The following is a 22,041-nucleotide window of genomic DNA, read 5'->3' as shown; positions in this document are numbered from 1 at the left end:
GTCGGGCAAATTCTGGCACCACCCAGGCCCATGTGCCTAAAAAATGAATAAGAATTTTTTTTAATAGAGAATACCTTTTCATTTTTGTGAATCTACTGTGAGTCACTGCTGTCTTCTGCTTTTCTGTAGCTTCCTTCCAAATAGCAAACCCCCTCTGTTGGATTAAGTTCTCTCTTGATCTCATCAATGTAACAACCTGATGCTCTAGCTGTCTAGTTTTATCAACTTTCATCCTCCAATGATTAAGAACACAACGCAGTCTCTTTTTGTCTTTTTGCTCAACCAGAAACCATTCCTGCCACATTCTAAGTGTCTGTGGAAAATTGTACAAACCTTTAGTGAAGTTGGCAGTTTATAAGTGAGAGTTTTAAAAAAATGCATTTATTTTTTTAATTCTCTACTACATTGTAATCAGATTATTGTACGATAAATTATAATACACAGGGTAATTTGAAATTTACAAAATTCTCAAATTACCTTAAGGAGCAAACTTCTTTTGTGGTGCTTATCAGCCTTTCTTAATCTCATTTCTTCCTTCCAAGTCTCCATAGCTTCCTTCACTCTGCTTTCCTTCTTTTGAATCAAGGTGTTCTTCAGTGTTTGCTGATTTTGGGTCCGTCGTTTCCACACTGTAAAGCTTTCTCTTAGGCAACTCGATATGGAATTACTTCTTAAACGTTGCAAATTTTCCTCTTGCTCAGCTTTCTTCTGAACATTCTGACGCCAACCAATCAAACATCTGTCAAGAAATATTAAAAGTTAATATTAATAATTCAAAGGTTAGAAAAGTGGTCCTTCACAGGTGATCTCTCAGTGATTTAATTAGGACCAGAAAATGACTTCAAAAAATAATCGCAGCAAGTAATACAGTTGAATGCCATTGAAAAATTGTTCCGACTTATACCAGACTTGACTTACAGATAGTTAATTACATGTTAATTAATGGAAAACAAAACAATTTGACAAATTATCCGAGTTTGCATATCAGTAGATGCATAGAATGTACAATCTGTCTTATAAAAACTGTTTAATACTCAGTTCTTTAAAATATTTTCATCAATATTACAATGTTAAGTGAATAACCCATATTTTATTGGTTATAGATACAACGAAATGAACAGGAGGCATATAAAAATTATATGCAGGTATACAGTACAATTCATTAATAAGTTTATGATTATTAATAAGTGGTGCTTTAATGTTTGTAAGATTTTTAAACAAAAAGATGAGTATCTTATCCACCAATCAGATCCAGCCATTCATCATAATATTCACCTTCTGAGTATTTTCATATTGGACACATGTGTAGCTTCTTGAATACTCTGTGTCTGGTGTCGCCACAGTCTAAAGAAGCCTCGTTTTGTGTGATTAGCACCTGACTTCTGAACTTGCAATGCTATTGATCTCAAGTGGGACATCTTCTTGCATTGATGGTGCCAGCCATTTATCACTTGGCTTAGGAGCATGTAATGTCTGGACTGGGTGTTTTTGTTTGCCATGTAGCACACATGCAGCTCAATCTTCCATCTGGCAAAGGCCTGAAAACAATGTATTTTTAATAATTTAATTAAAGTTTAGTCTAGTGAAACTACCAGTGGAATGCAAGTAAATCATAATATAAAGAACATCAAGTTTACAAAATCATATTAAAGTCAGGCTCCAGAGGAAAAAATTTTTTTGATATGTTGTAGAACTGATTTTTCTAAGACAGAAAAAAGTTGTTTGACGAAAAACTGGGGAACGGTGAATGAGATACAGATTTTTTAATATTTAAAAACTGGGGGAAAAAGGGGCGTAACAGCCCATTTTTACACCTTATTCCCCCAGTTTTTAAATATTAAAAAATCTATATCTCGTTCACCGTTCCCCAGTTTTTCGTCAAACAACTTTTTTCTGTCTTAGAAAAATCAGTTCTACAACATATCAACAATTTTTTTTCCTCCGGAGCCTGACTTTAACAACAATCAGAAAGTAGGATATGTTATAAATAGTTCAATAGATATAACTATAGCATTCACAATCAGACAAAAATTTATCAAACATTGTTAAGTATCACCAAAGAGTATATAGAATGTCAAGATGTCCATTCTGTCCTGATTTTAAATGCAGGCAATAAAACGAAAAACAAAATATTACCACAAGATAGGCGGCACCCTATTATAATTTGGATCCAGTTTGAATATCGCAGGCATTCTTCACCAGCAGTATGCATTCAATACGAATGACTTTTACGTTCTTTAGAAAAACTTCCTTTAAGTTTTGGTAGTACTTTGTGTAATAGGATTGCGTTTCAACAAAACTCGCAAGTCAAACCTCTTGCAGGTCTATACTCTTTGGTATGACAAACAAAATTTGAGAGTGTATTCTGAATAACAACCATACTATGACAGAACACCATCATAAGATTTCCCTACCTTCTTAAGTAAATTTTGCTTTCTAAATTGTTGCATTTTCTGTCTTGAAATAACTTGGAAACTGGATTGATTCAACCATCCTAATAAACATCTGTGAAAAAAATGAAATTAATGAGAAAGATATAAAAAACATGATTACAATGAATCACAGACATGAAAATCTCTGATATTTTTACTAGCATAAAAAGATTAATTTGGATTCACAATAAATTATTAGAATCAATCACTTTATCGATTTTGGATAGCGGGCCTGATGATGTATTAATTAGTTTTTGTAAAGGTGTTATAAGAAACTCATTACATACTTTCTCATTAGAACACTATTCCTGTACTGGTCAACCATTTTCAGCTGTTTATGTTTGATTTTCCACATGTACAGACATTCTTTGACTGTCGCCTTCTTTAATTTACTGACCATCACCTGGACCTTGCGCTCGGCATCCTCACTCCATCCTACATATTCCTTCCAAGTATCCATAACACCGGCAATTTTTTGGTTTTCAAGAGACTTACAGTAGAAAAGCAGAAGAGAGGAAAAATAGTAGATATTGACATACTGCCAAAATACAACACAGCGGTGATGCTAGCAGGTGAGCCAGTTGCTGGGGAAACCTGGCCCAGTATTCAAGAGCTGCAGTAAAATCTATTGGGGGGAGGGGGTAATTGGAATTATATTCCTAAGCCCGAGATGGCTGGCCCGAGAAGGCTGCATCAAGTAGTCAATGTACTGGTACCAAAGGTATTCATTTATGGTCTTGGATAGGAAAAGACAATATGGCGTTTTGGTGCTGTATTTATAATTCTCAACCACACTTGCTTCTCTTAAACCCCTAGTAACATAATAATACAGAATAATATGATGTTAAGATATATCAACCTACCTTAATTCTCCATCTTTCAAAGCAGGCAAGAAGGTGGGACCTTTGCCAAAAGTCCTGTGCTTTTGCAACATCCTGCTGCTTCTTAAACCTGTGCGACCTGTAGCCTAACAGCTTATGAAGACAATCTGATTTCAACACAACATCCTAAAAAAATTTAAAGGAATAACAATATCTGTACTACTGCTACATCGGTCCAAACTTGTCAAATAATAATTAATAAAACTTAAATAATTATCAAACAAAAAACTACATTAGTGATCTTACATGGTGTTCCCTTGCTTGCTTCATTAACAGTGTCTGTCGAAGCCAATATGGAAATACTGCCCTCTTTTGTAATTCATTACATCGCAGCTGCATCTGTTGTTGAGACATTTTGAGTTGTTTCATTTCTTTGGTGTAGTTTTGCCATTGTCTAAATGCAGCACTGACTGGCCAGTTCTTCCAGTACCTTACAATCCTCTTTAACTTAACCTAAAAAAATTACAAGAAATAATAATAAAAAAAAACATTATTTATAATGAAAATATGTTATTTATTTGATAAAATTATGTGTTCATGTCCAATGAAACATTATGTATATTTTAAAATATCATTTGTCCATATGTAATGCCCAAAGAAAGTACAGTTTTGGCTGAATCTGGTGTTTTGTACTGAAAGAATATTCACTAACAAATATAATTTTCACAAACATCAAATTAAAAAATGTACGTATCCTCAGCATCCGATGTCAGTATAAATGGTTATGTTTACACCTACACCAAAATTTTTTTACAAATTTGGTGTCACTTTTAATCCCATTACTATTTGCTGTATATTATTAGTTTATTTACTAATTAATGGTCAACAACTTTGATTTTAATTTGATTTTAAATAATATAATAAGAACTAAAAAAAAAACTAGGTTGTACAGTATTTGGTTTCACTTACCACAGTATAGGCTTCATCAGGTAGATCAGGAACCCAGTCTTCTCTGCTGCTAGAGGTTTCACAAGGAATGGAATAAGGACTGTGGCAACGTCCACTGTCTTTATCACCAGAACTCCATCCGTAACTGTCACTACGAAGGCTGTCTGCATCTCCTCTTTCATTACAGAAGTTATGAAAAAAATTACTTCTATCAAAAATTCCTGACGCTTGTTCTGAAGGAGTACTGCCTGCTCTAGGCCTCTGTGAAGATGTACTGTCCTTTAAAGTTCTTTGCACTGAAGGTGAATTGTACATCATGGGTTGTTGACCTGAAGACCAACTCTGAGATCTGAGTCTCTGCACAATAGAATTATTTAAGCGGCTTGGAGGTTGACCAACTGAGAGCATCCGTGGCTTCACTAGACTTAAATCAGTGCCACCTAAATCTGACATCAGTTGATCATTAGATGACTCAGCAGAGCTCTTGGATGACTGATTAGACAATCCATCTGGTGGTAGGTTATTCAAGAATCCATCTTGGCTGCTTTGGTATGCAAGATCGCTAGTCTGGACACTGCTACCATGACCTGTGTCTTTAACTGCACCTTCTATCATACAGTGGGCAATGACTGACATGGAGAACATGTTCAAAGACTGCTGGAACTCTTGACAAGTAAGCTGATGCCACAAGACTATCATTCTATGCAGATGGCGTGTCTGGAACTCTTTCTGCATTTGTCTGTTTATAATTTTAAATAATTATTATTATATTGCTACCTACATAAAAAAAAATGTCTGTGAGGGAAAACTAAATAGATAAAATAACAACAAAAGCAATAATATAACAGATTGTAGAGGGCATCTTTAAGCACCAAAGATAATAATGTTAAATTTTTGTTTTCTACACCAATGCAGTGGCAGCTGATCTATGTGACTCAGAAAGTACAGAGCTGATCAGGACATTTGGTGCTCTCGAACAAGGTCACTTAAGGAGGCATTAGGAGTGAAAAGTTCAGGAATTGAGACCTTTTATGCTCTTTAATAAACCAAGTCTCTATATTAGTTTTCAAAGTGGATTTGATTTTGGCTGCAAGAAAACATTGTCTTCTGCCTTTCCTTACTCCTCTCTCTCTCTCTCTCTCTCTCTCTCTCTCTCTCTCTCTTACCTTGCCAGCTCCTGGCATGCCAGCTGCCTTCTCCACACAGAGAAGGCTTCTTTTTTCTTGTTATGCTCCTGCAATTGATGTACACTCTCACAACAATGAGTTTCTTGATTCAGCTGCTGTTGGATTGCTTTCTTCCAAATTCTAACGGTTGTTAGCTTAACTATATATTCCCGCACCTTCAAAAAAGCAGGGAGAAAACAGTACTTAATGGTACAGCAATCTGTATATTTTTAATATAATCTAGGTAGATGAAAAAAAAAAACCCATACATATTTTAAGATGAGTTCTGAAGCATATTGAGAAGTGGAATGATGAAAGGACTAGGAATTGATATGCATACATATTTCAGGTTGCAAGTATATAGTACAACACAGCTTGATGCAATTTATCATTGGGGACAGTCTTAAGGTAGTCGTGAGAATAAAACAAAATTAATATTCTTTGACATGAATGTCCCTGACATCGACCTAATGCCTAAGCACTTAACTAACACAGACCCAACGAAACAATAAATCACGTCGGGCTGCATCCTACTGGGTCATAAGAACTTTCAGTTAACCTTGTAGTAGAACAGAAGTAATAGAGGTGGAGTGGATGGTGGTAGTGACAGGTACTATAGAAGCAGTACAGTCTAGTAGTAGTACATACCTTATTTCCCCTCTGAATCTCTCTACTTAGTTCTAAAATTTCACACTTTTCTTTCCATAAGAAATAAAGGTGCGCCATACTTCGCTGCTGGCTTGACTGAAGGAACTCTGTCTGTTGCTTCCGTCGAAGAACAACTCTATGCCATCCTCGAAGAACTTGACGGATTCGTATTTCCAAAAGCTTGTCTTTGGCGTTCTTCTCTGATATCAACAAATGAACTTGAGACCTACGGTATATTATAATTGATTCACAAACCAAAATAATAATCATACAATAATAAATGCCAATAAAATGAGAATAGTAATAATAACAGGGCATACTCTCATCGGTTTCATGATACTTGTGATCCAGCCCCTAAAGAGTCTTAATGACTCCTAAAAGAATTTTAGAAATACCAAAAGTAATACGAATTACAACAATGTGATAACAAATAAAAATATAAGAAATCTAACTGCTGAATATTCCATGATTCAAATTACCTCCAATTGCCGAAAATTTTGCTTAGTTTCTTTTGCTGAAACATTTTCAGCTTCTGCTTGTTGTCTGAGCGAGTGGTTGACCAAGTTGACCAGGCAAGAAATACTCTGTAAACATAATTTTGGTACACCAAAATATTAATAAAATTATATTAATTAATAATAATATACAATCATATTTATTTTCTATTTTAATATACATTATATATAAACTATAATTTCTATTTTTAATTTAATCTTCAAAATATCAAGAAATTTATTAAATTACAAAAAATATGGTTTTTTTTTATACCTGCACATTAGTTTGTTGTTACTGCGGTGACGCATAGGAGCAATAACCTTTGATCTCTTTGCCCTTAAACGCCAGTCAAGCAGTATTTGATGTAATTTACTCCGATCCAAACTTTTCTTAACAGATAGGGCCTTTTGCGTATTCAAGTCTAATTGCTTTTTAGCAAGAAGCCATGAGTGGAAGTAAACTGAAAATCAATAAAGTAATTCAATAAGTTATTTCAGTTGACATTTCTTTATTATTATATTACTATATATTTTTTGTTTGCCTATTATATTTTTAAATAAAGTAAATAATCATTTAAAAAACTGAAAACCAGGTTAAGGTTTATCTTACCTTTTAGTAATTTGTAATCCAATCTATCCTTTGATTGGTTAAATATCTGCTCAACTCTTCTCCTTTTTACCAATGAAATCCACGTATTCCAGGCTTTCCTTGCACACTGCCATGACCTGGTCTGTCGTGCTGCATGTTCTACTTTCCAACGTGTAAACACTCTTCGTTTGCATTGCGATTGTTGGGAGTGAAGAAATTCCTGAAGTTTTTCCCTGTAAAAAAAATGAATTAGAGGCTTTTATGAAAGAGAAAATAGGGTGGCCAATCAAGGAGCATAGTGCATGATATTAGGCCAAAAGCAAACAAAACTATGTTTTAGTTTTCAACCTACTGTAAGTATTCCTGGCCTCGTTCTGCTTGGTAAATTGTTAAGTTTGATTGCCACTCCAGAAAGGGTCATTCATGCTTAACCCTTTCCAGTCATATGGCGTCGCGACGACGCCCTCTTTGACCATACTCTATAGCGAGGGGCTATTTTTAATCTGATTATTTTGAAAAACGAATGAGATTTTAATTGGTGTTGAGCCGAAAATTGCTGGGAAAAAAAAGATAACAAATAGTTTGTTGATAATTAAACATATTTCGGATTTTTTTCCAAAACCTACAAAAACCCTAAATATGAAATTGGTGAGATAGCAGTTGGACCTGAAAAAACAAGATTTTACAAAATTCAATAAAATAATTTCATTACCTGAGCTGATTATTTCTTTGAGTACATTGCAGCCATTTTTGAAAGATGATTTTTGTTTGCAGATGTTTGAAGGAATGGTTGGCTTGAACTTGCTGTTGTTCTGCTTCTTTTACCTTGGTACACCACACTGTAAAATACCGCTTCAGCAGGGTCTTGTTGGCTAATGCCGATACAAGCCGTGTTTGGATATGACTGCGTTGTAACTTCAAGCACCATATTTGGAAGGCTCGTCTAGGTATAAAATATTTATATATTTATAATCATTTAATAATAATTATATAAAATAAAAATTAAATAATAATAATTTTATATTTAATAATAATAAATTAATACATTTATTACTAAAAAAAACAGAAATATTGCCTTGAAATTTGCCCTTATCAAAAATAAGCTTGGTATTAGTAATTGAAAAAAAAATTATTATTGCGAAAAAAGGTATGTGATTTTAAAAATTAATTTGAGGTACAGTAGGCTGGCTGAGTGAATGAAAATAAAATAGAACAGAATTCAATGTAGATGGGGAAAAACAAAAATGATGGTGCAGTATTATAGTTGAAGTTGACAATATAACTCATCAAAAAGTAGTTAGGTATACTGTAGCATTAATATATGATGATGACAATACATTTAGCTACAAAGTAATTATTATGCAGATAGAATATAATTGTGATTATAAATAGAAAATACCATTTTTATAGGCCTTCTTTAGAAGCGTTAGGTGCAAAAGTAGTGGGTAATCTTAACCTTGAGGTTGTCGGTTTGAAATCTCGCTGCGTAAGTTGCTTCTGTCCTTTGGCAAGACACCTTATCTATGTATGTCTCTCTCTTACCCAGGAGTATAAATGGGTACCAGCATATGCTGAGAAGGTAAAACAGACTAATGTATGCGAGGAGTGGTGAGCCCCCACAGCATTGTACGGTCTGGCCCAAACACCAAGGAAAGCGAGACAGGCACTCCAGCCTGTGACCACAGAGCTTCCGGTCTCAACTTTTACCATTATAGGCTTCTGTGTAATTTAGAACGTTTACTTTTTTTTTAAATGTATTTTTGCTATTTAGCCTTTACCTGATTTGTTTTCTTTCCATTTCTTTCTGAAATCGCTGACGTACAAGTGACCTTCGCCATGTTGCTAGACAGTTTCTACACAACCATGACCTCCTGAACTCCAAGGCTTGACTGTTCTTCTCTAGACGCTCCACCCTCGCTAACTGAACAGCTCGTTTCAGGGCACAGAACACTTTTTGCAAAATAATTTGACTGTAAAATGAAATCAATATTATTATTCACTGATTATAAACAACAAATTCTGTTTATATTTTATATATTAGTAATACTGTATTTTACAGAATTTACTAAATAAATTCTGTTTATATCTGCATTAATTTACTATTTTATGAGCAAATGACTATTTTGTAAATTCTCCTTTAAATGCATCCAGGCTAACTCATCACAATGTAGAGTCTAGAATATTTACATTTTTAACATTCATAGATTAATAATAAATGCTGGCAGCTCAAAGTCGAATAAATAAGAATAACGAAAAATGAAGTCAATGGCTGCATAATATATTGAAATGAAAAGCAAAGTTTATCTTCCTAATTCCGATAAATAAAAATCAAAAGATTATTTTAAGCATATTTATTGATAAATAATTTTGAGCACATTCCATGAAGTGATGGACTAGCCGCAACAAATTCTATGTTATTCACACATTAATATTGCTTCAAACATAAAAAGCTGAAAATATCAAAAGGGACAAAATAATCTAATTTTTTTAAACAAAATCAGACACTGAACATGAGGGCCAAAATTTTGAAATATGGTTGATTTTCCCAATCAAGAAATTTCTTTAAAAAAAAAAACAATGATGTAGTGTAAAAAGACAGCTTTCAACTACTTTATTTAAAAAGTTCAAAGATTCAATTTTCCTTTTTTGTCCAAATCCAAGTACTGTAAAAATTGGAAATTTTGGCTGGACCACTGGAGACAGTGGCAGTCAGTGGCAGCCAAAGCGCAGCCTCAGTACCGACATATAACGGATACATTGTCTATTATTATTATTTTATTATTATTATTATTATTAGTGATCTGACACCAATTAAATCCTGACGCTATCCAGGATGGAACCAGGGTCTCCAAATGCTTGGCTCTAACCCTTTGTTACTTACCTGTAATGCGCCTTGGCTACTAATGACTTGGATGTTTGTTCTCTCCACTCCTCCATCAACTTCCCTCTGATTTTCGAGTCATAGAAGTGTTTAGCCTTCATCTTATCTTGATGAGTCACCGCCTTCTGTTGTACAATAGTCCTCCATGACGCAAGGTATCGGGAAAGGAGTCCAACTCTGAAGGACATTTATAGAAACATACTATGTGTCAACATTTTTAATTCTTATTGTCGCTGAAAATCACTACATAAAAATATATCAAGGAGTGAATATCATGACTAATTTCTTTTAATTAATTTTTTGATAATTAAATTAAAAAACAGTCGTATTACTATTTAATAAAAAATTTTAAAAAAAAATAAATAAATAAATACATGTAAAGTCAAAAGTAATGATATGCCATGCTATCGTTTAATCATTATTAAGCACTATTATTATTATTGTAAAGTGCTATATAAATCTAAATTATTTTGATTATCATTTTAGCTTAATAATGGTACTGTACATAATATAAACCATCAGAAAATCATCCTTTTTAATATAAGTTTGCCTTTTTCTCAATATCATCATTAAATATATTTTAAATGAATTACTGTACTTTAATATTATCTTTATCATTAGATTATTTTTAATATCACTATAATATCACTATTCTCATCTTTATAAATTTTGTACTTTAAGTACTGCCAGGAGAGCCCTGTGATAGTAACGCTGCGTTGCTTTCGGGCAATACAGTCCGTCAGCCATACTTTTTTTTGTTGTTTTACTTGTGAAGTAAGTGATATATCAGGTATGTCTAATGCATGATCACCATTATCATCATCATGTATTGTATTATTATTCTATCATCATGATCGCTAAAATCGTATTTAATGCCAGTATCATAATTATTTATTATTTTTAAAATAAACATTAATAGCATCATCATCATTATTAATTGAAAACATTATGATCAACAATAAAATATTATGGCAATGATAATGATGATGAAGCTGAATCATTATTATCACAGCTGCTGCCATCAACTCTCTGCTATCATTATCATCATCTTAGCATTAACATTATCATCATCACCAATGTAATCTGTTTTTTCATAATTGAATTTAACGATTAGCAAATCTTATATCCCGTTACATAATACCTACTTATAGTACAATGTTGCTATTCTTTCTTTACTGTTCATTTCATATTGTTCTTTCCATCTTTTGAAGAACTTCAGTTGGGTCTGTTTAATGTTGAGTTGTTCAATGAGCCGATGACGTTCCCTTTCCAGTTTCGCTTGTTCCCACTTCTGAAAAACTGCCTTCAGTCGCTTTTGCCGCTTACTAAGGTATTTTCTTTGCCACTGAAAAAAGTATTATTATAAACAATATAAATTGTTCAGAAAAAAAATAAAACTAATGAAGATAGATAAAAATAACAATAATAATAATAATAATAATAATAATAAAGTAATTAAAAAACAACAATGCAAAATAAATATAATATACTAATAATTATAATAGTACTACTGATATGTGAGCTGTCATGACAAAATAAGTCTTGTGGTACGACGGGTCAATTTGATATATTCAAGAAAATACATATCTGAAGAGATATTTTGAAAACAATTTGGGTTTCAATTTTTCTGATAAGTTTAATATGTATATTTCATAGTAGCAAAAGTTCCGAAATGAGTTACCTATTAATGTAATCATGGTTTTGAAGAATATTTTGTAAAGCTTTCTTTCAAAATTAATAGGAAAACCAACAAAAAATTTATCAGTTGTTTATTTTTAGAGGCAATTTTCTCTTAAGTACGGTGTGTTTTTCTGAACTTTAAAATGATCTTACTCCGGTTTTACTCAACCTAGGAACACAATTTAAACACCAAAGTAAAGCTTATATATTCATCTATCTATATCCAACAACTCATTTTTCATTTTTCGTACCACAAGACTCACTTTGTCACAACAGATCACATATGTATAAGGCCCTACACAAATTCTTAATTTTTTTTTTAGGCCCAATAACAAAAATATTAGTTTATCACCCTATCTAGGCTGGAAAATGATATTAGGAGGGAGGCTTTTTATTTATTTTTTATTTTGCTAAAGCCAAATATCACCGTTGGGTTGTTTGTTGATGCATGTATATTCAAGGTAAAATACATGATTGAGATAATACAAACAAATATCTACTAACTATTTGGATTTTTTTTTCTTCAAAAATGACCAACTAATACATGTTCTTATTGGGCCCGATCATATAAATAGACAATACTGTAACTCAATGTCTACAAATCTTAATTAGAAAAATCCGAATGGACAAGACACAAATCATTCATAAATACATGCAAAAAATAACAGATACAAACATAAAAATTAATATATCTAAATACCTGCACATATTATCACCTTTTTGACAATTATTTGGCTACATTTCAAACACATCATTTTAAGGTCCCTTTGTTTACATTGGTAAAAACAAACAATTAAGGAGGCGCAATATTTGCTCCTGACATTACAATACCAATTGAATCACAATTAAATTACACTAATGCAGTGTAATTCAGAAACAAACTAATGAACAGCTGGATGTTATGTATTTTCTAGAGCAGCTTAAGAAATCTGGCTTGGGTGTAACAGATTTGATTATCAGGCAGGATTAAAGACGTCCTTGAGTACACCTTTGTGATGTTTGTCTATCCATAGGGTCTGTCCCAATGTATTAGTTCGAAGTATAAAAAAGACAGCATTCAATTTAAATTGTCTTGGTGTCTGTATACTAATAGTGTATTGGCTGAATTCCTCATAAAGGTATTTTAAGATGTTAAATGTAGTATTACAGCAGTAACATCTTCCAATTACGTATCATTCCATCAGAACTGTGATCGTAATTAAGAAAATTTGTAATCTGGAGAGTTCAAATTTTCGTATAGCATCTTTAGTGGTGAGAAGTCAAAAAAATTGTCCGTACTCACAGAGGTGGATTCATTTTTAAATGATTTTTGAATAAATACATCGACTGTCTGATAAATACATTAAAAATTATTAATTATTATTCCTTTCATAACAATTATGAATTAATTTACAGCACTTGGTTACATCTTTTGAATTAGCACAACCAACATACTGCATAACAACTAAGTCCCATTCTGAGAGAACCACATCCATCGTGCAACCTATAAAACATGCACGTCTCTAATAACGAATAATATTTCTTGTTTTATTAAGGAAATTTATTTTGATTAATATTCATTTTCAATTTCTCTTTGCTAGTTAACATATTATTTTTACATTGTATTTTGGACTTTCAAAAAAGTTTTAAATGTTTTGATTGCTAGGAAAGATTGTTTGTATTGATGTCATCATCACAAATGTTGTTCATACTAGCAAGGTTTTGGGATGTTTGTAAATGGGAGATGTTACAGTAGATAACAATTACTTTAAACTACAGTACCTTCATAAAGTAAGGCTTCAAAAGCGAAGAATAACGAAAATTGTCAGCTTTCTTCTCTTCTACATTTCTATGTTTCACAGCGTAGTGCAACGCTTTCAACCCTTTCAATTTCAGATGGTACTTTCGCAATTTGTCCGCTCTTGATTGTTTATTTCTAGTAACTGTCAACCACGCATTGAGCACTCTTTGCTTTATTTTTCTGTTGCGAAAGTGAATTGCTCTGTAGAAGGAATAAAGATATTTCATTTATCATAATAATTCTTTATTTTACAGACCTAAATTCTATTTGGTTAAATGCATTTATTTAATACTATATTGTAAATCTTACATGAAGAGCAAATAAATTAATATCAATAACTAAACCATTTGCTACAACACTTCTCCCCTTTCACTCTCCCTTTTCATTTCATTTCATATATTTTGTGCAAGAAACATTAAAATTGACAAACACAAGATAACAGAGAGCAAAAAACAACACTCAGTTGGCCGGACAGGATTGCCAAGAAGTGAACTGAATCGCTGTCTAGTGGCTCTCCGATGCCAATAATTTTAAAACTATTTTCTTCTACTGTCTTTGGAATTCACCACAGCACCATTAATCTATGTGTTATTAATCCTCTGTTATTGTACACCTTTCAAACTGACCATTTTTAATATCTTACCCTTTCGCTTTTTCCCACCTTTCAACAAATAGTTAAAAGATGATGTGATTTTTTATATTGTAAAAAATACTGAAATCCATAAATATTAATATCAATTATTTGAATTAAGTACTGTGTTGTATTTTAAATAAAATAAACTGATAATTACCAGGAAAACAATAATATATACAGTATTTTACATCCATATTCAAGAACCAATATTTAACAAAGCTGTTTTTCATTATGATCTCTGAGCATCAATCAAAGCCGATTAATTTCTAAATTAATCAAGACACCAGCTTGTGCCATCCAAGTAAGGAAACTGCATATTAATAAAAAATTACAACCGACGAAAAAAAAACCTCTCTTCTTGCAGTATTTATTAACATAAAATGGTAGCTTACCTATAGGATGCATCTTTTTATAATTAGTTAAAAGAATGCATTAAAAAAAGAGAGACGGGTAGATTTGTACAGAGAGACTAATCAATTAGAGTGCTGTAGATATTTCCCGCCAACGAGTCGTCTCAACTAATAACTAGGAACTTGCATAAAACATGAAGAATTTGAACAGCAAATTGAAATACAACAACATGGTGTGGCAATCATAAAGACAATGATAATTTCACTTTAATTTATCGATACTAATTTATATAAATCAGAAATCTGCTGAAAAAAATACTGTGAATGTGTTTCCAATAGTAAAATATTTTAAAGTCACTTTAATATGTTCAATATTTACTTTTTTTCCTCTTTAATAGCTTATATAAACATTGCCTAAAGAAACCTCAGCTGAGTAGGTGTTAAAAACCCACAATGAGTTTAAGTACCATTCACAAAACTACAATTCAGAGCCCAGGGTCAAATGATGTCTACTAAAAATAGCATGTGTGTTGTGGTTGAATATTATTGAATAAAAGAAATTATTTAATAGTAAACTATAACACTGTCATGTTACTATGGAATCATAAAACTTGGAACATAAGTACTTTCAATGAGCAATGAACGAATGAATGAATGCGTTGCTTCTGCAGCATATTTGTCCAATATACATTTAATTTGGTCCAATATACATTAATATAAAAATATATTAGAAAATTGTCTTTTGTTAACTACAGATTTAAACCTATCAAATATGATTTTTATAGAACAATGAAAATTCTTCCAAGGTTCAGTGTACTTATTTTTGCCAATTTCAGGCTCAAAATGTTCTTTATTGTAACTGTAGAAACACTCGGCTGACTGATTAATAGATCGTTTCAGCATGGGCGGCCCTTAGGGCCAATACTCTACTGCCTCTATTATACTGCCCTCATCGGAGCTTTTGAGATTCCAAGAACTTGTTTTAATAAAAACCTCATTTAACATTTTACCCAAGCCTCAATTTGTTCCTATTTTTTAAGCCATTTCAGATTCTGTGTTCTTGTAAAATGACATGTTTCCATAAAAATTATAGGCCTACTGGTTTTCACTAAATTTAACAGGATTACTATGAAAATAATTAAATTGTCTGCCTGTGCCAACAAGTAAAACAACATATAAACAGCATTTTTTATGCAAGAAAAAATATTTTCTGAAAGCATAACTCAATTTATAAAGTGAGAGAATTCAATTGTTCAACATACAAGGTGGGTATGATTGTAAAAACTGTGTCTGCATAAACTTTTATGAGACTCCGATGCTTAAAAATGTACCTTTGCTCTTGCTCGAGGGACTGAAGTCTTTCACCTTTGACCTTTCTGACATAAGCTTGCCATCTCCGCAACCAATATGCCTGAAACACAGCAAAGCATTGCATTTACAACACAAACAATTTAGCTGTTGGTAAACAGCATTTATATGAATTAAAACGAAAAAGTCTGCTGAAATTGCTTTAGAAGCATGTTTCATAAAATTAATCAAATTGTTATATGAGTCATACTGTTCTTTGATGTGAGGGGAATATTTTTTTTTTTTGTCTAAACCACACAGATACAGAACATAAATTCAATTGTGATCTTTCGAGCTTTCAATGAATCCACGGATGAAATGCTAAGCATGCTATAGTGTTAGGTGGATTAACTTTAGTATTCAGTAAAATTTGAACTGATTTCGAACTTTTTAATGATCAACATGATACAAAGCTATGTAGTGTATTTTCCAATAAATAACTCTTTTATCTGACTATTCAAGTACTATGTGTATTGCAGAGTTATGTTGCTATGTACAGGTACAAGCTGTTTCAAAGACAGTCTGTCCTGCTACAACCGTGTAGGGTCATATATGTAAAAAGTACCATGTTATACTTTTATTAATTTTTATAACATAACAATAACACTATATGATGATGATGATGATGATGATGATGATGATGATGAATGATGGTGATGATACTTATGATACGATGATGAAGATAATCATAATTGTGATGATGTTGATGATCATGAAAATAAATATGATGATCAATGATACGATGATAATAACAATTTAGTATTAAACAACTATTAAAACAGCAAACCTTTGTAATGATTTGATGCTGTTGATCTGCCGGTACACAATGCAAGATATCAAGTAATTTGAAGACCCACAAAAGAGAAGCAGTTCGTCTCGGGCTTCCTCGTCTACAAGATACAAGATAAAATAATGAAAATGATAATAATATGTGTGAACAAATAATTGAGTAAAATATGGACTGAAATCCATGCAATATATATAAAATGTGCTAAAAAAAAAAACCCATTAACTTTGCTTGGGCGGTGGAAGATCCAGGAATTTGAAATAGAGTGGGCCCCGGGGCAACTTCAACAGGTGAAGCGTTCATGCCACCTCAGCCCCACTATGGTTGGGGATAGGTTGGCACCTCAGATGGGGATAACAGACACATCAGATGGCCAGAAATGGGACTTATTTAAATACTGTATAAGTTTCTTTTTCCCCCATTATTTATTTTTAAAATTTTCAGAAATTTAGGGGGACAGGGCTGGCTGTTCCCCTTCCCCCTTTGAACCTGCCTATGTTTGGTACATATCTGAAACATACTGTACGTGCTTTCCATTCTCATGAGAAATTGGCTGCCAGTTGGTTTTTAAATTCAATTTGACAGCAGATGGAATACAACAAAGAACAAGAAGGCCTGAAGGCAATTCCAATCCACTGTATCATACCATGGTATTATATTGGTATACCTGGATTAATTCACTGATACAGGGGAGACCTCAATGTACCTGGATCAGATATCAAAATACACTGAAATGGATACTCTTCGGCAACAATAAACAACTGTTTGGTGGAAATATTAATTGCCATGGCAAGTTATTAATCATCATTTGTTCCTAGTTTTCTTTCAATTCATTCAGTGGTATTCTATACAGCAGTTTTTTCGAGGAGCAAGGGATTCATTGCAAAACAGAGTACAATTTGTGAGTGAAAAGGTTTAATAAAATAAACCTACAACAAAAATAAAAGAAATGGATACTACTACTGATATTCTTAAATTCAGATTCATAAAAATGAATACATAAATGGGTCAAATTTTATACAAAAGGCCAAAAAAATAAAATACTATATACAAAGTGTAGCATTTCTAATCCAAATCTTTACAAAACATCACATGGGTTGGGGAAGGTGTTCATACCCAGGCGGAGCATTTTAATATGAAAAGGTGGGTGGGTGGTCTACTATGCTAGTTACCCAACATAACTCTGATAATGAACTGTATTGTAGTCTATGGTAATATTTAATTTAATTGTGGGTTTTTATTGTCTTTTGTATTAAACTGATAGTTACTAAATGATTGATTACTTTCAGGTGTTACATCTGCATCAGCAATTAAAACATAATTAAAGAAACAGGATAAATTATTAACTAAAAAATATGAAAATTCATATTAAAATAAATTTTATAGAATAGAAATATTTCATGAGGAAAAAAAAATGTTATCTGAATTAATATGACAGATCCCACTGTTAAATTTTACATAGTGTAGTATTAACTACTGTCTATAGGCAAGATTGCTTTTGACCTTGATATACTTGATAATTAGGACTGCACCACTTGTGTGGAATTTGAAATTTATATCAATACTGTACAGTACATTGAGAACTTGAACCCCATGGGGCATGCTCAAGTTAATATAATAACAGCAAGGAATGTTTGGCACACAAATAAGGCACTAATTAGCATGTAATTCAAGCAACTGGAAATTCAAAAGCCATGCACTATAGTAACAGAACAATGTTAGTCCAATAGATGTACAGTTATAGGCCTACTGAGACACCTTCTAACCACCCTCGTACCAATAATGTTATCCTCCCCTTTTGTTATTATTATAACTAGCACTGAAAATAGGCCATTCATGATGACTTTTATTGAGTGTTAACTGGATGTTCTTTATTACATTCTGACAATTCTTTCAAAGTTTAATTGAAATTTGCTCTTTGTTGACGTTTTAGAAAGAATGTCAGATTAAAAAAAAACCCCCCCCCCCCCCCAAAAAAAAAAAAAAAAAAAAAATTGGGCGGCCCAAGATTAAAAAAATAGAGCTGTGTCTATACAGTGGCACCACACAGGACCCTTGTTGGAAAGGCCTGGACCCCTTTTTGGGGAAGAAGCTACTGTGACTGTTTTGAAAGCATTTTTTTAATTTTAGAGTGCATCCCTTCCAGGAGGCATCTGAAGTGCCTATTTTTGTTGCTCCAACCATGGTGATGATTGGAGGTGGGTTTGGACCCTTGTTGGGCATATTGTACAGTACCTCTTTTTTGAAAATTTGGACCCCCACCCCCATTGGGAACCTTGGACCCCACATAAGAGAATCTCTGGTTCCCCAACTGTGCTCTGTCTATACGCGACTTGGAAAGTTAAATCGCTCTTTGTTTTAAAAGGGAAAAAAGTCAAATACTGTAGGTTTAGATTTCTTTTACATACTGTACTTCTACAATTTTAAACACATTTTTTTTTTTTTTTGGAAATTCATACTTCATGTATTAATGGTTCTTATGCAAAGTGAATAAATTTTCAATCTGTGTTTCCTACAACACAGTATGCAGATTTAATCAATTATCCCTACTCTAACTAATGTGTTTGTCCTTTTCCTTGGAATTACCATTGGACTCTTCTTCCCATCTACTGTAGTTGCCAGCAATTAAAAACTGAAGACCTTCTTGAATCAGCTTGATTACTCAGCTGAAACACCCCTCCAGCATATTATCCAATTTGCTAATGAAGAATTACAGTTGTAGAAGTGGTTGGCGCATCAGTTGTGGCTTGGACTCCCAACCTCGAGGTCTGGGGTTCGAAACTCTCGCTGTGCAAACCGCTTGTGTCCTTGGGCAAGTCACTTTATCTAGGGTTGCCTCTCTCCACCCAGGAGTACAAGTGGGTACCTGGTAGTTTGGAACACAACTGCGCTGATTACTAGCTGCAATATTGTGGAATTCTCCCCAGGGAGCTGAGTATGTGTTCCATACGTGTTTGATCCAATGACCGGGGTAGTAATGTGAAGCGCTTAGAGGCTTTACGCATGAAACGCTATATAACACCAACATATTATTATTATTAGTTATTATATTGAAAGGAAAGCTGTGTTACCTCACTAAAAGCCAGGATAAATACAAAATTGAGGCCTGTTTAAGTGCATATTTATGATTCTGTCACTCTAATAGTAATATGTGTTATCTATAGATTCTATGCAACTACAATCACAACAGAACTAGACCAATAATATTAACAAAAACAATCAAAACAATAATATTAATAATATACAGTAAATCTGTAATGTCAATATTTATAATTTTTAACAAATATAGTAAAATAATAATTAAATTGTATTGTTGTATCAACTACGGTAATAGTTCATCCAGACCGCTTTGAAATGAAGAGCTGCGTATCTGAAAAATGCCAAATAACTATTTTTAAGCTTAAAAACCTACATACAGCCAACGTATCTACTCAAACCATACACAATACCATGTTTTTAAACCATTTTAGATTTTTGCCCTGCTTTACTGTAAGCCAAAATTTAACTGTGTTTTTCATAATGAATAGAACTATTAGAAGGTATTAAATAGGAAGAGGATTAAAATCTCACAGTAATCACACCACGATAAACACTTTCATAACAACACACAAATGACGAAATTGTACTTCATTTGACCATTAATTTTTGTCTCAAGCATGCAAGTCTCACAATGATGTTCGACTCAAGGTCACGGCACAGATAAAACACTAGTTTGAAGAGTATTCACAAACATCTGCAGTAAGCCTGCATTAATAAATATAATCCTAATAGCATGAACTTGCGGTAAAAGTACTGTACTTAAAAACAGATGCAAACATAAAACACAAACTGCAATCAGAATTTTCCCTGATTATATTTTAAAGTGGTTATAATTAGAGATGAGCTAATGTGTAGAAAGGAGTGATACACTATTAGGATTTCTCAATTGCAAAGTTGTCGTTATCATAGCGGGGTGATTGTTATTGTACAAGAATCAACTTCTGAGTGGACAAAATAAACTGTATACATAATCAGCCTAGTATATTACGGAAAACATTTATTGATTTATAAATAATCAATTCACACAAATTCTTAAGATTGTTTTTTTTTTTGGCCCAATAAAAAAAAATCATAGCTTATCATCACCTAATCTAAGGCTAGAAAAGGAATGATGGAGGGATGGCTTTAAGCCAAATATCACTATTGGGTTGTTTGCTGGTGCATTGTTATTTGAAGCATTAAAGATACATGATTGAGATAATACTATCAATGTCTACTAACAAATTTTTTAAAGAAATGAAATGAAAAAAAAAAATTCAATTTTTTTATTGAAAAACAATTTTTTTTTTTAATTTGATTTTTTCAATACTATACTGTAGAAGACATGCGGGCGGGGTTGATAAACTAATCATTTTTTTTTATACAGCTGTAAATGACGCAATTTTCTTTAAAATCTTTTAAAGTTATTTTTAAGTAGGACAACTTTTGCGCAATATATAGATTGCAAATGAGCCTACTGTACACAGGAGATACATCCTCCCCTCTAAAAAATTTAGGCCTAGAAATACATAATTTGCAATACGCAACAGTATTATGATTCTGAATATTCTTGAAAGGTTCTTGAAAAGTGCAATGGTAACTGAAATGCTGAGTCTGCACACTTATTTTACTAGTGATTTTCCGTGCAGTTTCAAGTTGGTACAAATACAGTGCTGTACTAGGCCTACTGTACAATTTGCTTGTGTTATACAGGGATCTAAGGTACTTTACATTGTGCCATCACATTTTTTTGAATCCGACTCTTGGGAAATAAACTCGTTGACACATGATACATGCTTGACTAGTAATTGAATGGGGCTTACAAGCATTGAGTTGTATAGAAATTGTTCATATTTACCTAAAATCATTGTGTTGAGTATGTCGTGTTGGTTTACAGACACAGTAAACATCAACTGTACATTTAAAGTGTGTCAATCAATCAACATAGCTATTAGAACCAAAGGTTTTTAGTTGTTTCAGCATAAAATCTCCATGGTCTGCTCAATAAATTAGTTCTACAATAAGATCAAGATCTAGGCAAACACTATCTGAATGCTCAAATTCAAAGGCATGTCAACTGACAGTCTCACTATATCACTTCTGCAGTTTAAATATGCACCTGTCTCTTATACACATCTAGAGTATTCACAAACATCTGCAGTAAGCCTGCATTAATAAATATAATCCTAATAGCATGAACTTGCGGTAAAAGTACTGTACTTAAAAACAGATGCAAACATAAAACACAAACTGCAATCAGAATTTTCCCTGATTATATTTTAAAGTGGTATAATTAGAGATGAGCTAATGTGTAGAAAGGAGTGATACACTATTAGGATTTCTCAATTGCAAAGTTGTCGTTATCATAGCGGGGTGATTGTTATTGTACAAGAATCAACTTCTGAGTGGACAAAATAAACTGTATACATAATCAGCCTAGTATATTACGGAAAACATTTATTGATT

At 32.7% G+C, this 22,041-nt stretch overlaps 1 protein-coding gene across 1 annotated transcript in view; it reads right to left on the bottom strand.

The window, feature by feature from the left end:
- The window catches only part of LOC117117397, a 40,909-nt gene that overhangs the window by 5,288 nt on the left and 13,580 nt on the right, over nucleotides 1-22,041 (bottom strand). The window contains exons 5-24 of the mRNA XM_033261704.1: nucleotides 16,558-16,660; nucleotides 15,755-15,834; nucleotides 13,421-13,640; nucleotides 11,125-11,324; nucleotides 9,980-10,156; nucleotides 8,877-9,068; nucleotides 7,811-8,041; nucleotides 7,120-7,331; nucleotides 6,784-6,970; nucleotides 6,495-6,599; nucleotides 6,016-6,241; nucleotides 5,368-5,543; nucleotides 4,223-4,940; nucleotides 3,560-3,766; nucleotides 3,296-3,439; nucleotides 2,720-2,922; nucleotides 2,415-2,505; nucleotides 1,276-1,538; nucleotides 478-739; nucleotides 75-313 (exon numbers count right to left, since the gene is read on the bottom strand). Coding sequence (XP_033117595.1) covers nucleotides 75-313; nucleotides 478-739; nucleotides 1,276-1,538; nucleotides 2,415-2,505; nucleotides 2,720-2,922; nucleotides 3,296-3,439; nucleotides 3,560-3,766; nucleotides 4,223-4,940; nucleotides 5,368-5,543; nucleotides 6,016-6,241; nucleotides 6,495-6,599; nucleotides 6,784-6,970; nucleotides 7,120-7,331; nucleotides 7,811-8,041; nucleotides 8,877-9,068; nucleotides 9,980-10,156; nucleotides 11,125-11,324; nucleotides 13,421-13,640; nucleotides 15,755-15,834; nucleotides 16,558-16,660 — 4,236 coding nt within the window. The remainder of the gene's footprint in view (nucleotides 1-74; nucleotides 314-477; nucleotides 740-1,275; nucleotides 1,539-2,414; nucleotides 2,506-2,719; nucleotides 2,923-3,295; nucleotides 3,440-3,559; nucleotides 3,767-4,222; nucleotides 4,941-5,367; nucleotides 5,544-6,015; nucleotides 6,242-6,494; nucleotides 6,600-6,783; nucleotides 6,971-7,119; nucleotides 7,332-7,810; nucleotides 8,042-8,876; nucleotides 9,069-9,979; nucleotides 10,157-11,124; nucleotides 11,325-13,420; nucleotides 13,641-15,754; nucleotides 15,835-16,557; nucleotides 16,661-22,041) is intronic.

The sequence above is a fragment of the Anneissia japonica genome, unplaced genomic scaffold (assembly GCF_011630105.1).
Source record: "Anneissia japonica isolate Jap-2015-1 unplaced genomic scaffold, ASM1163010v1 scaffold15657_len110212_cov154, whole genome shotgun sequence".
In the NCBI taxonomy this organism is placed as follows: Eukaryota; Metazoa; Echinodermata; class Crinoidea; order Comatulida; family Comatulidae; genus Anneissia; species Anneissia japonica.
This window is presented reverse-complemented; position numbering and strand designations above follow the sequence as displayed.